This window comes from Podarcis pityusensis (assembly GCF_964106645.2).
Source record: "Podarcis pityusensis genome assembly, chromosome: 2".
In the NCBI taxonomy this organism is placed as follows: Eukaryota; Metazoa; Chordata; class Lepidosauria; order Squamata; family Lacertidae; genus Podarcis; species Podarcis pityusensis.
In genome coordinates, this window is record NC_138029.1 from 111128437 (window position 1) to 111142357 (window position 13921).

A 13921-nucleotide genomic window follows, 5' to 3' on the forward strand; every position below is an offset into this window, starting at 1 on the left:
AGTCATATTCTAGAGATGCACCTAGAGAAGTCTTAAGCTGGGAGTCCTCTTTCAAGTCCAAAGATGCCCCAGGAAATGCTAATTCCACAGCTTCTGAAGATGCCTTGAGCAAAGGATGTGTTATCAAGGCGAGCTGTGCTGAAAATAAGGCATCTGCAACTGAGGAGACCAGCACAGTTCTTGGAAAGATCTCCACCACGGGTGACAATTTCTACAAAACTCCTAGAAATACCGCTATGGATGAAAGCAACAGGGACACTGCTGTCAACGTCACTCCTGGAATCAGCTGCACTCCAACAATTGCCCTAGGAGATATTTGCAACAGGAAGTCAGTTCCTGCTCCTGGAGATAGCAATAGCATCACTTTTGGAGAAAAGGCTATTGATAGCTCATTCTTTGGAGAGGTCTTCAATACTGGAGACACTGCAATTGCTGCCACTGTCTTTGGTGCCACTGTGGATACCAATGGCGCTCAAGTAACCTCAAGCCCTGAGGACTGTACCACTAAAGTGGGTGACATCACCAGTTTCTGTGATGAGTTAACCAGTGGCGCTAACCCTGTTTCTGACCCTGGAGACATTTCAGCCACCACTTTTAAAGAAATGTCCTTCTCTAGCCCTGAAAATGCCACTGTCTTCTCAGGGGGCGGCACTACCAACCTTTTCAGTGCGGAGAATTCAGTTGTCACTAGAGCATTTTCAGCTCCCTCCCAACCACCTTCAGCTGTTGTCTCTACAAACATCAGCCTGGCTCTTGATGGCAACAACACAACTTCTAGTCCTAGAGATAGTCCTACCAATGGAAACAAAACAGGAACTGTGTCTAGAGAAGCCGTTTCCTCTAGTACTGCTACAACATCCAGAGAAACCCACAAAGCCTCCACAGATGGCAGTCTTAACACTTCTGGCAATATATCCACCCCTGTCCCTTTAGGGGCTGTCACAACAGATTCTGGAAACTCCGTCACCATTCCTAGTGAGAATGACATGTCCCTTGGGAGCATCACGACCACTTGTTTAGACACTGCCACCGTTAACGAGCCTTTTTTCATTCTCCCTGGAAACGTGACCAATGTTGTCGGCATCATAGACACTACAACTGGTATGTTTAAAAACATGGCCACAATCCACGGAAATATACCAACCACTATTGTAGTAGAGACCATCACCATAGCCTACCCTTCCGAAGAAATTGCCACTGTGCCATCTTCTGGCGATGTCAGGGAGACACCCACTCCCAGAGAGGAAGCTAGCACTGAGTCTGAAAATTCAAGCGTTACACCTAGCTCAATTCATGTCCGTGAGAATGCTAATGCTGCTGGATATATTGATATCAGAGATTGTGGAGATAACACAATCAGGGAAGACAGCGTTGCAACTGCTCCAGAAAATGCCAACCAAACCAAACTCTTAACTTCCTCTTTGAAGGGTGCCAACATCAGTTCCAGAGAGAACCTCGACACCTCTCTTAAAAAGACATGTAGAGATACCACTGCAATTGTTCCTTTCGTTGAAAGCACTCCCATTCCTGTTGGTACCAAAATGACAGCAACTCCAGGAAACACACTCACAAACATGGTTGGGAACATGGTCGCCATGAACCAGGGGTCCACCGTTGTCTCTGGAGATGCACTTAGCACCACCTCTGACGAGGACACCACCTTTAGACACAAGGACAGTAGTGAATGTCCTGGTGACAATGCCACCCCTGGGAATGACACCGCCACCATGTGCACAGAGGAAAACAGTTTTCTTCATGATGGTGCTATCACCACTGTCTCCAGTGAAACCTTTGCTGCATCCCAAGATACCACCTTGAATGTTCCTGGATCTGTTACTATCACCACTATCTCTCAGGACACCACTGGAACAGAACTTGGGAAACCCTCAGAAACTATAGCTGACAAAACCACTATAGCTTCTGGTAACATCACCACTACCCATGAGAAAACTGCCAGCACTGGTGTCATTATTCCTACAAATATTTCCAGGAGTGAACCTGCCAGAGAGGCCACTACTAGAGACACAACCACCACACTGGATGACCGGTGTGCTCTTGCTCTTCAGAGCACCGGTGTTGCAACTCCTGAAGAAGTCACCATCCCAAGGACTTCTATGGCATCTAGAGAGGCAACTACGATTCATTTAGAGAATGTCAGTGCCACTGTGACCACCTCTACTGCTTCTGAGGACACCTCTATCACCTCTGCAGGTGCTACTCCCACCATTGGAAAAAATACTATGGACGTTGTTTCTGGAGATGTCTCCACTTCTACCTACAGTGCAGCACAGGACAGAAATCTGAATGCCAGTACTATTGCTGATGACAGCAAAGCCCCTTCAGATGCCACCATGGTTGTTTCTGAGGTTGCCACACCAAACCCCGGGTCTGCTACGAACATTTCTTTGCTCTCAACAGAAGTAGAAAATGATGCTGCAGAAGACACTACCACCAAGGACACACCTGGCTCTTTGCTAATCAACACAACTAAGAGCAGAGACACCTCCACCGACACTCCAGAGGAGGTGTGCTATGGAGACAGAGTTGATTCTGTGTACAGTGAGACCACCACAATCAGGGGACATATGCCTACCCCTAGTTTATCATTCTCAGCTGGAACTAGTATTCAAGAGGCCAGCACAAGTCCAGGAGATACCACCCCTGCCTTTAGTTGCTCCACCAAAATTCCAGAGGGTGCACACCTTGTTAACTCTGTGCACAATGAGATGCTCCTTGCCCTTGAGCAGGCATCCTGTAGGAAAACAACCAGTAGTGGATGTGTCATTGCTGAAGCCACCACACAAAGTGAGAGGAACCTAACAGAAAATGCTTCTGGCTCCTCTGGAGACAAGAAGATATGGATTGATACTCCCATGTTGGTAGGAACTAAGAAAGGGACACCACGCCCCAGTGTAACTAGCAGGACTTTTAAAATATCTGAAGTCACTACTACTTTTGAAGATGCCAGATACACTGCTGCTACCAGTGCTTTTTCTGTATTTGCTAATGAAGACAACAACACCACGGCAACGTCTGTAGGCACCAACTTCATTCCTACCACCAAATTCAAGGAACCTACTGCTACCAATGTCTCAGGAGATGTTTCTCAAACCACCATCCTTGGGGGAGATGCTATCACCATCACCACCACTACCATGGGAGCCACATCCACAGTTGCTTCCCTTAGAGATACTGTCATGGCCACCCAGGATTTTCCTGAAGATATTACCACTGTTTCTAGAAACATATCTACTAACATCCTTCAGGGTATCCCAAAACTGGGAGAAATAGTTACCTCAGAGGATACTTCTGCTACTACTTCTCTCAGAGACATCAGAATCCATTGTGATGTCCTTACTCGGGGGACAAGATCTTCCGCAGACACTGACATTCTTGAAGAAACCTCTGATCTAGCTAAGATTATTCCAAAAGATGATCTCAGCAGTGACCTTTCTGATTGCAGGACTATAGTTACAACAAATGTAAGCACTAGTACCAGCAATACCTTGAGTGATACTGTTTCTACTCCTGATAATGCTACTTCTGTGTTCAGGATCACTACTAGCTCTGATGGAATTCCAACTTCTAGGGGTGCCCCAGCCACCATTGTAAGTGCCAGGATCCAGGATCAGACCACAATCACTGAGGCTCCCACTGTTGTCCCTGAGATATGCTCCTTTGCTACAGGAGAAAATGTCACCACCACCACACAAACTGTCACTGGAGAGGCCACCATGGCTACTGTCCCACAAGGCACAGTCACCGGTAATGTCACCATCATCAATAATCCTGAAAATGCTGCCAATATAACAGTCAGCCCTAGAGATGCGGATGATGATGCTTCTAATCCATGGGACAGAACCACTTTGACCCTTGAAGCAATAGTCCCCACAGGGAAGACACCTTCCTTGGGTAATGCAATCAATGTGACCACACCTCTAAGAGAAGCCAGTGCTCATCCACACAGCTTCCATCCTACAGAGGCATTCAGCACTCCGGACAGCACCCTTTATGGTGACACCACTGGTCACCCAGGAGCAGTATTCAGTCCAAGCCTGGACACTATATCCATACCAGGAGATACTTCTAAGATACCTGAGACATGCATTGCCTTGGACAATTCCATCCTTCCCACCCAATTAGTTGATGGAACTGACCTGCCTGTTGCCACTGAAGACACTTCTACCCCTAAAGCCACTCCTATCATTACCACTTCTGAAGACCTGAGCATCATCACTGTTGCCCCTGAAGCTACCACAGTTCCTGGATGGGCAAATGCCAATGAATATAGAGGGGCTATTGCTACCCCTGTCCCTGAGCGTAACCCCACCACATCAGATGTCATTGTCCTTTCTTCTGGAGATAGTACCACAGGCCTCTCTGGTAGCCAGGACACAATCACCACTGCCACACTCTCTGAGGATATCATCGCCACTGAAGATGCTGCCCCTGGATACAACACTTCTGACACCATTGCTCCAACAGCCACTGCACTTGGAGACATTCACCCCACCACTGAGACTGCTTCTGGAAAGGTCGCCAGCACAATCAGAGGCAGCCCAGAAAAAAGAGGTGCTTTTACAAAGATCTCCAGACCTATTCTTGAAAACACCAGCACCAAGTATGAAGCTTCTAGTCCTAACCCTGAAAGCCACTATGGGAAGACGCCAACATCTGACACTGTACCTATGCCTATGACTAATTTGGCCCCCTTTGGCAGTGATTTCTCCAAAGCTGTCATTCATACAGGTGAAATGGCAACTGATAAAATTCCTGATAGTAGTGCAAATGTTGCCAACAAAGCCTCTAGTGGAAACTCTACCTCTACCAGTGGAGGTAATAGTTCTTTCTCTGAAAGCTTCGCCACCTCTGAAGGGCCAGTTACTTCCAGGCAGATCAGCATGGCAGCTATGCTTGAAGACACTGAGACACAGAAAGATACCTCTGGGGCAAGCGGTTCCCTTGAAGAGACACCTGTCACTGAGGTGCGTTCCGTCTCTGAAATGAACCTTACTTGTAGAGAAGACACCAACATCACTCCTGAAACTACAGTCACAGAAGATCCCATATTGTTCCCTATTGCTGCTGCCATCACTCTAAGCAGTGGAACCATTCTTTCCCATAGTGAGACTACATCTCCAGGGAAATCTACAGACCTAAGCTTGAGTACCTTCTCTTCAGCAGATTCCATCGCTAGGACTTTCACCAACCCAAGAGACGATGCCCATATTTCCCCCGAGGTAATATCTGTCCCGTCCTCTGGAGGCACTGGGAAAGAGAGCTCAACTATTGGGACCACTCTTGGAACTGCTGAGGCTCAAACTTCTAAAGCTACTCCTCCTTCTGAGGAGAGTCTCGTCCCTGGTGACACCAGTGTTTCTGAAGATACCAGTACTAGGGCAGCCACATTTGACACTGGAAAGGCCTCCACATCTGGTGCTAACAGTGTATTGGAAAAACACTCCAGTTCAGAAGCAGCATATACCACTACCATCAGCAGTGCATCTTTCCCTGGGATTATTGACTCCACACCTTGTGACAGTGATAGACCTGATGAGACACTTCCTTCTGGGAAAGTCACCACCATTGATGACTATGGTAAGATACCCAGTTCCAGAGCTACCACTTCTCCTAGAGAGGCTTTGGTATTTCAAGACAAAGCTACCAGTGCTTCAAGACACCCAAACACCCCTGAAAATATCAGAAATGCACCTGAAAACTCAATGGTCGAAGTCAGCATTCCTGTCTCTGGAAGCAACAGTGCTGCCCTAGATGATCTCGTGACCACCACGCTTGACAAGTCCAATGACACCCACACTAGAGAGTATGCTACTATCGAAAGGGCCCACGATATCAGTTACAGAAAAAGACCTACTCTAAAACTGAGAGAAGCTGATACTAGCACACTCACAGGCATTGCAATGGTTCCAGGAGGGTCTTCCACCATCCCTCCAGCAGAAGCAACCACTGTCACATCTGGAAAGACCATGGACAACAGTTCAGAGAGCCCTATGTCCACAGAACAGAACAGTGCAGCTGTCTCTGGGGACCCCTCAGCTGCCCCAGGATTGGTCCTCAATGCCAACATCGGAGAGACTAATATTGCTATAACTGGAAAGACCACGGATCCCACCACTAGATCCATGGATCCAGGTGTGACTCTAGCTATTAGTTTGGGAGAGGTGCCTGATGCCGCCACGTTTGGAGAAAGTGTTGACACCACTGCAGAAACTCATGGACACAACTTGGCTGACCTGGAAGTGTCTCTTATTGACACCCCAAGAGGAGTTGCCAAACCTGGAAATGCCACTGAAGCCACCCAAAGAGAGACCCCCAAGGCCATATGTGAAACCACCACAGTTATTCACAGGAAAATATCGCCCATGGTCCCTGGGAAGGCCCCCACCACTGCCACCTCTGGAGCATTCCCTTCCACCGTTCTTGGTGAGATTCCACCTGCTGTCTCTGAAGATGCTGCCATGGACTCTGAAGGGAGTCCTCCTGCTGCACCTACAGAGAACGCTCCTGTTGCTGCCCCTACCTACAAAAAGGCTCCTGTGATTGCCCCCAGAGGGGTTACCTCCGCTTCCCAAGGAAAATCCAGAATTACCAAGCCAGGTAAGCGAGATACAATCTAGGTTTTGTGAATGCTAGCTAAATATCATTTTATTTATTAACTGATATACCACAAAATGACAAAATAAGCTTCTAAGCCATGGGTAGGCAAACTAAGGCCCGGGGGCTGGATCTGGCCCAATCGCCTTCTCAATCTGGCCCACGGACGGTCTGGGAATCAGCATGTTTTTACATGAGTTGAATGTGCCTTTTTATTTAAAATGCATCCCCAGGGTATTTGTGGGACATAGGAATTCATTCATCCCCCCCCAAAAAATATAGTCTGGCCCCCCCACAAGGTCTGCTGAAAAAGCTTGCTGACCCCTGTTGTAAGTACCGTATTTTTCGCTCTATAAGACGCACCAGACCACAAGACGCACCTAGTTTTTGGAGGAGGAAAACAAGAAAAAAACTATTCTGAATCTCAGAAGCCAGAACAGCAACAGGGATCGCTGGGCAGTGAAAGCAGCAATCCCTCTTGCTGTTCTGGCTTCTGGGATACCTGCACAGCCTGCATTCGCTCCATAAGACGCACACACACTCCCCCTTACTTTTTAGGAGGGGAAAAGTGAGTCTTATAGAGCAAAAAATACTAGTTTGCAAAATATTTTTTTTAAAGTTGCATGAATTTTAAAATAGAAACATCCATAATTAAACTATTTGTTGATTTAATGTCCTTACTTTGGAATATGGAAGGGAAGTCAGCCTTTTGGGTAACCAGGCCTGCAATTGCTTAGGCATAGCTCAGTCGGTAGAGCACGAGACTCTGAATCCCGGGGTTGTGTGTTCAAGCCCCATGTTGGGCAAAAGATCCCTGCGTTGCAATGGGTTGGGCTAGGTGAGCCTCACGGCCCCTTTCAACTCTACGATTCTAAGACCTTAAAATAGCCACCGCAAGTCCCTCAGCACTGACATCACACATGCCTGGGTGAGGGGCACAGCTCTGTCCCCTAAGAAGCTTGTGTACAATATTGCACCCAGGTGTCCATTGGTCTTTGGGGTCGTCATATGTGATTGGGCAACCATTCTGAAATCTTAGCCCCTGGTTTTCATAGTGGAAAGCAGGCCTTTTGAAAGAGGCATAGGCATGGGAGCTATGAGTTCGCTCCTGGCACATCCTTCCAGCCCAGTTTTTGTGTGTTCTTGATTGAGATGCCAGAAACCAACCTTCCTGTTTTAATTAATGCACCACCTCTTTCCACATGAACCTACCGAGACCTGAGATCATCTTCCGAGGCCCTTCTTCATGTGCCTCCTCCTTGAGAGGTCCGGAGGGTGGCAACACGAGAATGGGGCCTTCTCTGCAGTGGCTCCCCATCTCCCCAGGGAAGTTCGCCTGGCACCTTCACTATACACTTTTAGGCACCAGGCAAAAACATTCCTTTTTAACCAGGCCTTTGGTTGACCTGATGGACATCCTATACCCTTTTAAAATGTGGGTCTTTTTTGGGGGGGTGTTATTGGGTTATTGCTCTTATTTTGATTTCATACGTTGTGATCTTTTCTGTGAACTGCGCTCAGACCTCTGGGTATAGGGTGGTATATAAATTCAATAAATAAAAATAAATAAAATAAAAATTAAAAATGTGTGGCCCTGCCACATCACACCCCAGACCAGTCCTTTCCCCAGCTATCAGACCGTCTTACAGCCAGGGGAGGAGGAAGGGGGGTGCGGTGGGTGCGGGTTGCCCCAGGTGTCACCACTGAGGGGGGTGACAAAATGCCGGGCGGCACTCACCGCAGGGCCTGCAGTGCACCCGAGCCACACATATCTCCTGGGAAAGACACAGTGGCTTGGCCATGCTGCCCAAACGGTCCACCCACTGCCTCCTCCCCAGCTGTTGGGTGGCTGAGTGGGAGGAGGCAGGCAGTCTCTGGAGGTCCCATGGAGCGCCCTGCCCCTATGGGCAGCTCACCCCGCCCAGGCGCTCGAGAGGCTTCCTCTGCCACTGCTTACAGCAGTTTAGTTACTTTCCAGACCTTTGATCATCTTGGTTGCCCTCCTCTGCACACGTTCCCGCTTGTCAACATCCTTCTTAAGTTGTGGTGCCCAGAACTGGACACAGTATTTCAGGTTTGGTCTGACCAAGGCAGAATAGAGTGGGACTATGACTTCCCTTGATCTGTACACCAGACTTCTGTTGATGCAATCTACAATAGCATAAGCTCTTTTTTTGCTGCTGCATCACACTGTTGACTCATGTTAAGCTTGTGGTCCACTAAGACCACAGGGTAACTGCAAAGCACTCTGCACATGACCAGAGTCTCATTGACTCATGTGATCCAAAATTGTACGAAAGCATTGAAAACAATTTCCACTGACCACAAAGGGCAAGCATAAGCTCCAGATGAAGCAGCAGCAAGCCAGATGAGATTAAAGCAGCTCATTCTTTCTCTCTTTGTCTCCTGCAGTGACCCTTCTGCCATATTGGCCCACGCTGCTCATCGGCATGCTGGTCATCCTGGTATTGGCTGTTGGATTTTGCATGGTAAGGAAGACAGGCACTTCACACACACCCCAGACATTGTCAGATATACCCTTATTAGGTGTGTAGAGGACATTTGTTTGTTTAATTTTAATAATATTATTTTAGATTAGAGGAAATGGGCAGGGTTGGGGTAGGGGTGGCAATTGTCTTGTTATTTAAAAAAGTCTTAGGTGTTTTCTAAGCCTGGGAATAATGGATTCTGCCTACTTCCAAGATGAAAAAGCACAACAAATTAAAATTTATGGATATTTTTCGGTTTAGAAAAGGACCAAAACAGTGGGGATTTTTTCCCCACTTTTAAAAAAACAAAACCCTAATTAGCTGGGGGGTGGAGAAAGAAAATTGACACTTCTAGAGAAAACTGCATGAACTTTAAAAAGCAAGTAGAAGGATTTTAAAGAAACAATATATGGAGGTTTTCGATATTAAAGATTTTTAAAGGGAGGGGCAGAATTTTGCCCAAAGGCTTAGGACAATGAGGGATTCGAGGAGGAGAGGAGATGCACGCCAGATGTTTTAATGCACCTTTCCCAAAATCAGATAGAAGGTGCTTTTTGTTTTTTTTAATATAAAATATTTATTGAAATTTTCAAAGTGTTACAACATAAAATAAAAGCAAAAGAAAATACAAAATAAAAATAGTTAACAAAGTAGAAAAAGAAAAAAAACAAACCCCTTCCAACCATACGAATACAAATTCAAAAATAAGAAAAAAAGACAGAGAAAAAACAAAAAACAAAAATACAATTTAAGAGCATTTAAAAACAAATTCATTATTCTCGAATCCTCAACTGTCATTACCTTCTTTCTTTGACCTCCTCCTCCTCCCTTTCTTTGTATCCTAGTTATTAATTATCCCAGCAAATCCTTTCCATATTTCATAATATTCTGTCATTACATTACCCTAAACAGTTTTAATCTTATCTTTCTATAAGAAAATAAACCTTAAAGCTTCAAACTTAAATCTTATCCTTACCAGCTTCTCATAACCATAATATTCTTTCATAATTCTTTAAACATCTTTACTAAAGCCGAGTAATTTCATTCCAACATTTTTCTGATATTCATCAATTTTATAAAACAGTTCTAATGGTAGAAAAAAGAAATACAAACAGATCCAATCTTCATCCAACGTCCCTTCCTCCTGGTTCCGGGTTTTGTCAGTCCTTATTATCCCATCGATCTGGCCCATTAACCTGGCAACCTTATATCCGAGGCCCTCAAGTGTCTTCCATGTCCCTTCCGCAGCTCTTCTTCATATTTGTAACTGTATTTTCCCTTGTCCTGCTCGTGGTAACTCCAGCTTGGCAATATTTTTAACCCTTCTCGACAGATCAGCCCCTTTTCCATATTCAGCACTAAATTCCATATGGTATTTAAAAGCATGTTTCAAAGACCCTCCAAAATTAAGAGCCCCCACAATCCCAAACATCTCACGGCCCATTGCCAGATTTGAGAAGTCCAAACATCCCAGCATAGGGGGGTCAATCCAGCCCCCCATTTCCAAGCCAAACCAAACTTTTCCTTTCCAAATCTGGCTTTTTCCAAGTTCATTTGTCAAATCCGAAAACTCATATTCCTGTTGGGCCTGTTCTGTCAGGACACACTCCTGATTTAATTCCTGGGTGGGCTCCACATATTTTCCCACTGTCTGTTCAAAATTTCCCACTGCCTGTTCAAAATTTCTAGTCAAAGTCGTCATCAAATTCACCTTCTCATGTAACTGTTCCAGTAGGGCATTTGTTTTGTAGAAAGCACACAACAAAGCTTCTGAATACATTGTCCTGCAAGGTCAAATGCCTATTCCCACGATTGTAATCTGTAAACAGCTGCCGGCTCCCTGGAGTTGGTTACAGTTTCACAGTCTCCCTCTAGGGGGAAAACTTCTATTTGTTCTTGCAACAAAGTTTCCCTTTTTGAGATACTTTGTCAATATTTGTTCCTTTGAAATGCGAAGGGAAACAGTGGAATCACTATGTTTCTCTTCTTTTAGCTATCTGTCAAAAACGTTTGTCTCTGGTCAATGAACTTCAAACGTCAGTCCTGACACCCCGCTCCAGGATCAGGACGGAGGAAAGTTGCTTTACTTTAAACTCACTTTAAACAGTCCAAAAAAGATCCCCCTTCTTCTCCTGTCGAAGGGGAGTTCCACAATTTTAAATGATGAAATCCAATCCTTTAAAAGCGATTTTCTGAGCTCTGGTTTACGTTGTCTTTGCTTTATTCTGTCTACAGAAGAACGGAAGGCTGACTTCCTGTTTAGACCTTCCCGTTCCGTACCAAATTGAAATAAATTTTTAAGATCCAATTCCTTTCTGCTCGCAAGTCCCCATCTAATGTCCAGTTGTACAAAGTCTAAGTACTCACGGGTGCTTATTTTAGAGTCCAAATTGTCCCAGGAAAAAGGCAGCGCTCTCCGGCAACGGCTATGCGGCTTCGCTCCACGGAAATAGCAGTTGACTCACTTCCCCCTCTTCACTTCGGAGCCCATTAGTGGGTTCCTTAGCGAGTTGGGGGGGCGCTAAAGGTGCCCGCCGAGTCCCATGGTCACAGGCTTCATCCGCCTGTGATTTTTAAAAGGGTCCCCGCTTCGCCGTAGCGGAGAAGACCCGTTTCCCGAGGAGCTAGTCCCTCCAGTTCAGAGGGAGTCCGCCATTGCCGATGGCGCCACCCCGGAAGTCCTCCAGAGAGAAGGTGTTTTTTGAGCTTGGACTTGAGGGTCCTTTTCTTTGGTTTGTGTGTTATTATTGCCCTGAACATATTATTGCCTCTCTCTCCCCCCTAGGTCATCTACTATGCAATGTTCTTCATCCTGGTCACCTACTCAACATTGTAACTGAACATGTTCCCCTGAACCCATTTTGAAATGAGAGTATCATCAAAATTTCGAGGGTCTGATTCTGATAGGCAGCCTGGGAATGGGTGGTTGTGGCTGATATTGGAGAGGGAAACAGGGGATGGGGGGAGCCATGCATGTAAAGGCAGCCCTCTTAAGGAAAATCAATGGATGCTAGAGAAGGTTTTGATCACAAATGACACTAACTAGTTCTGCACAAGTGGATTCATTTATTAATCAGTGTTGCTTTTATAACGCTAGCGCAAAGCCATCAGGTTTCAAAATGGGAGGGCTGTCTGCCTATAATTTCCCAAATGGAAACCTTAGTTTTATAGAATCATAGAATCAGAGTTCAAAGGGACTGCATGTCATCTAGTCCACACACCCCCCCCCCCCCCGCAACACAGGAATCTTTTGCCCAGCGTGGCACTTGAACCCACTGCGAAAAGCCTGTTGTCACCAGGTTAAGGAGACTCATTACTTCAACTTATCAAACTCCCCCGATGCTTCTGCCTTCCTTACTGTAGTAATCTGACCACCATGGTGTTAACGGTAGAATCTCTTATGGTTACAGACTGCATCAAGGTTCCAGCATGGAAAATGAATTTATTCCCACTGCTTTTTGCGTGTAGTGCTGTATATAAGGAAACCATTACGATTGTAACTAACGCCTTATCTAGGTGGGGAGGGGTGTTATGTACTGAAGTTCTCACCCTGGGGCAGCAGGGGGATACTGTAGATAGTTCAGGTCCACATATGCAAATAAGGGGTCGAAAGTGACATTCAGTGATTGGATAGTTACAGAAAATGGTTACTGTTGCGTTCTAGTGGAGCTCTATATAAGCAGGCTGGCTGAACCCTTCAGTTCAGTTCTGTTCTGGCCTGTGAATAAACAAGAGCTGTTTGAAGAATAGCTGTGTCGTCTGATATGTTCACCCACAACTTAACACTTTTCACTTTCTGTCTGGTGTTGTTCCAGAAACAAAACCGTGCAAACCTGCAAATAAAATTAGTAGGTGTTTCATATCTAAAAGAAACGGCATACGAAACTAACTCTTCCCAGTGAGGTGGCTGCTGAATATTGGCTGTCCCATGTAGTGTATATTCTTGTTGCCAAGAGCCTGCTAAAATAGTGAACAGTAGAATACGGTTACCAGATTTTTTTCCAATGAATCCGGGGACACTTTTTTTTTTTTTGAAGCTGAGTAGCAACAGGGAGTCAGTAGTGGGGATGGTGAGGCAAAAGACCCTGGACCCAAGTACACATGCATATTGTATAAAGATGCAAAGCCCTTCTTTCGCACCCTGTGAAACATAACTTGTGCAGAGTTTTTAAAAAACTGGGCAATGGTGCGCCGCCTGCCCATGACTCCCGAGCCTCCTCCGATCTGTCAAAACAAAGGGGGAAGGGGGCAGATGATCTGTACCACCAGACGTCCCTGGTTCCCCTTCGACAGTGGCGGTGGCAGCGAGCAGCTCCTGAAGCCAGCCAGAGCCAACTGTGCTACCAGGCTGGCTCCGGGCTGCTGAGGCTGCCACTGCCACATTTCCTGGGGACAGATTTGCAAATCTGGGGACTGTCCCCGGGAACCAGGGATGGTCTGGTAACCCTACAGTAGAGCATGGTACAGTGGTGCGCATCTGATCTCCGGGGAGCCGAGTAGCTATTGCTTCGTGGTGCCAGGGAGGTCAGTACAGTACAGTACAGATGCACCAGCAGAGCCAGCCCAGCACACCTAATAATATGTTTGCACCGTGCCAAACTCCCTACCGACTTGCCTCTCGTCCTCTTGCGAAGCAGCAGCAACCCGGCGGTATCTGAGGCATCCGTGATCAGCAATGTATCCATGTTGCCATTTGCCAGTTACCCCGCTCCAAAGAGAGATGGCATTAAGCGTGGTTGCCAAACTACAGGCTAAGAGAAACACACACCTGTGAGGTGTTCAAACGGCCTTTTCTAGGGAAGTATGCTGGCAGGTGC

The 13921-nt window shown here is 46.3% G+C and overlaps 1 protein-coding gene across 1 annotated transcript; it reads left to right on the forward strand.

The window, feature by feature from the left end:
- Positions 1-1574: 1574 nt before the first annotated feature.
- Positions 1575-12299, forward strand: LOC308471803 (uncharacterized protein; the record flags this gene model as incomplete). The annotated part of the gene is made up of 3 exons (XM_080996091.1): positions 1575-6618; positions 9028-9104; positions 11890-12299. The coding sequence occupies 3 exons, from the start codon at positions 1575-1577 to the stop codon at positions 11938-11940; spliced, it is 5172 nt and encodes a 1723-aa protein (XP_080852217.1). The 3' UTR covers positions 11941-12299.
- Between the last annotated feature and the right edge of the window lie 1622 nt (positions 12300-13921).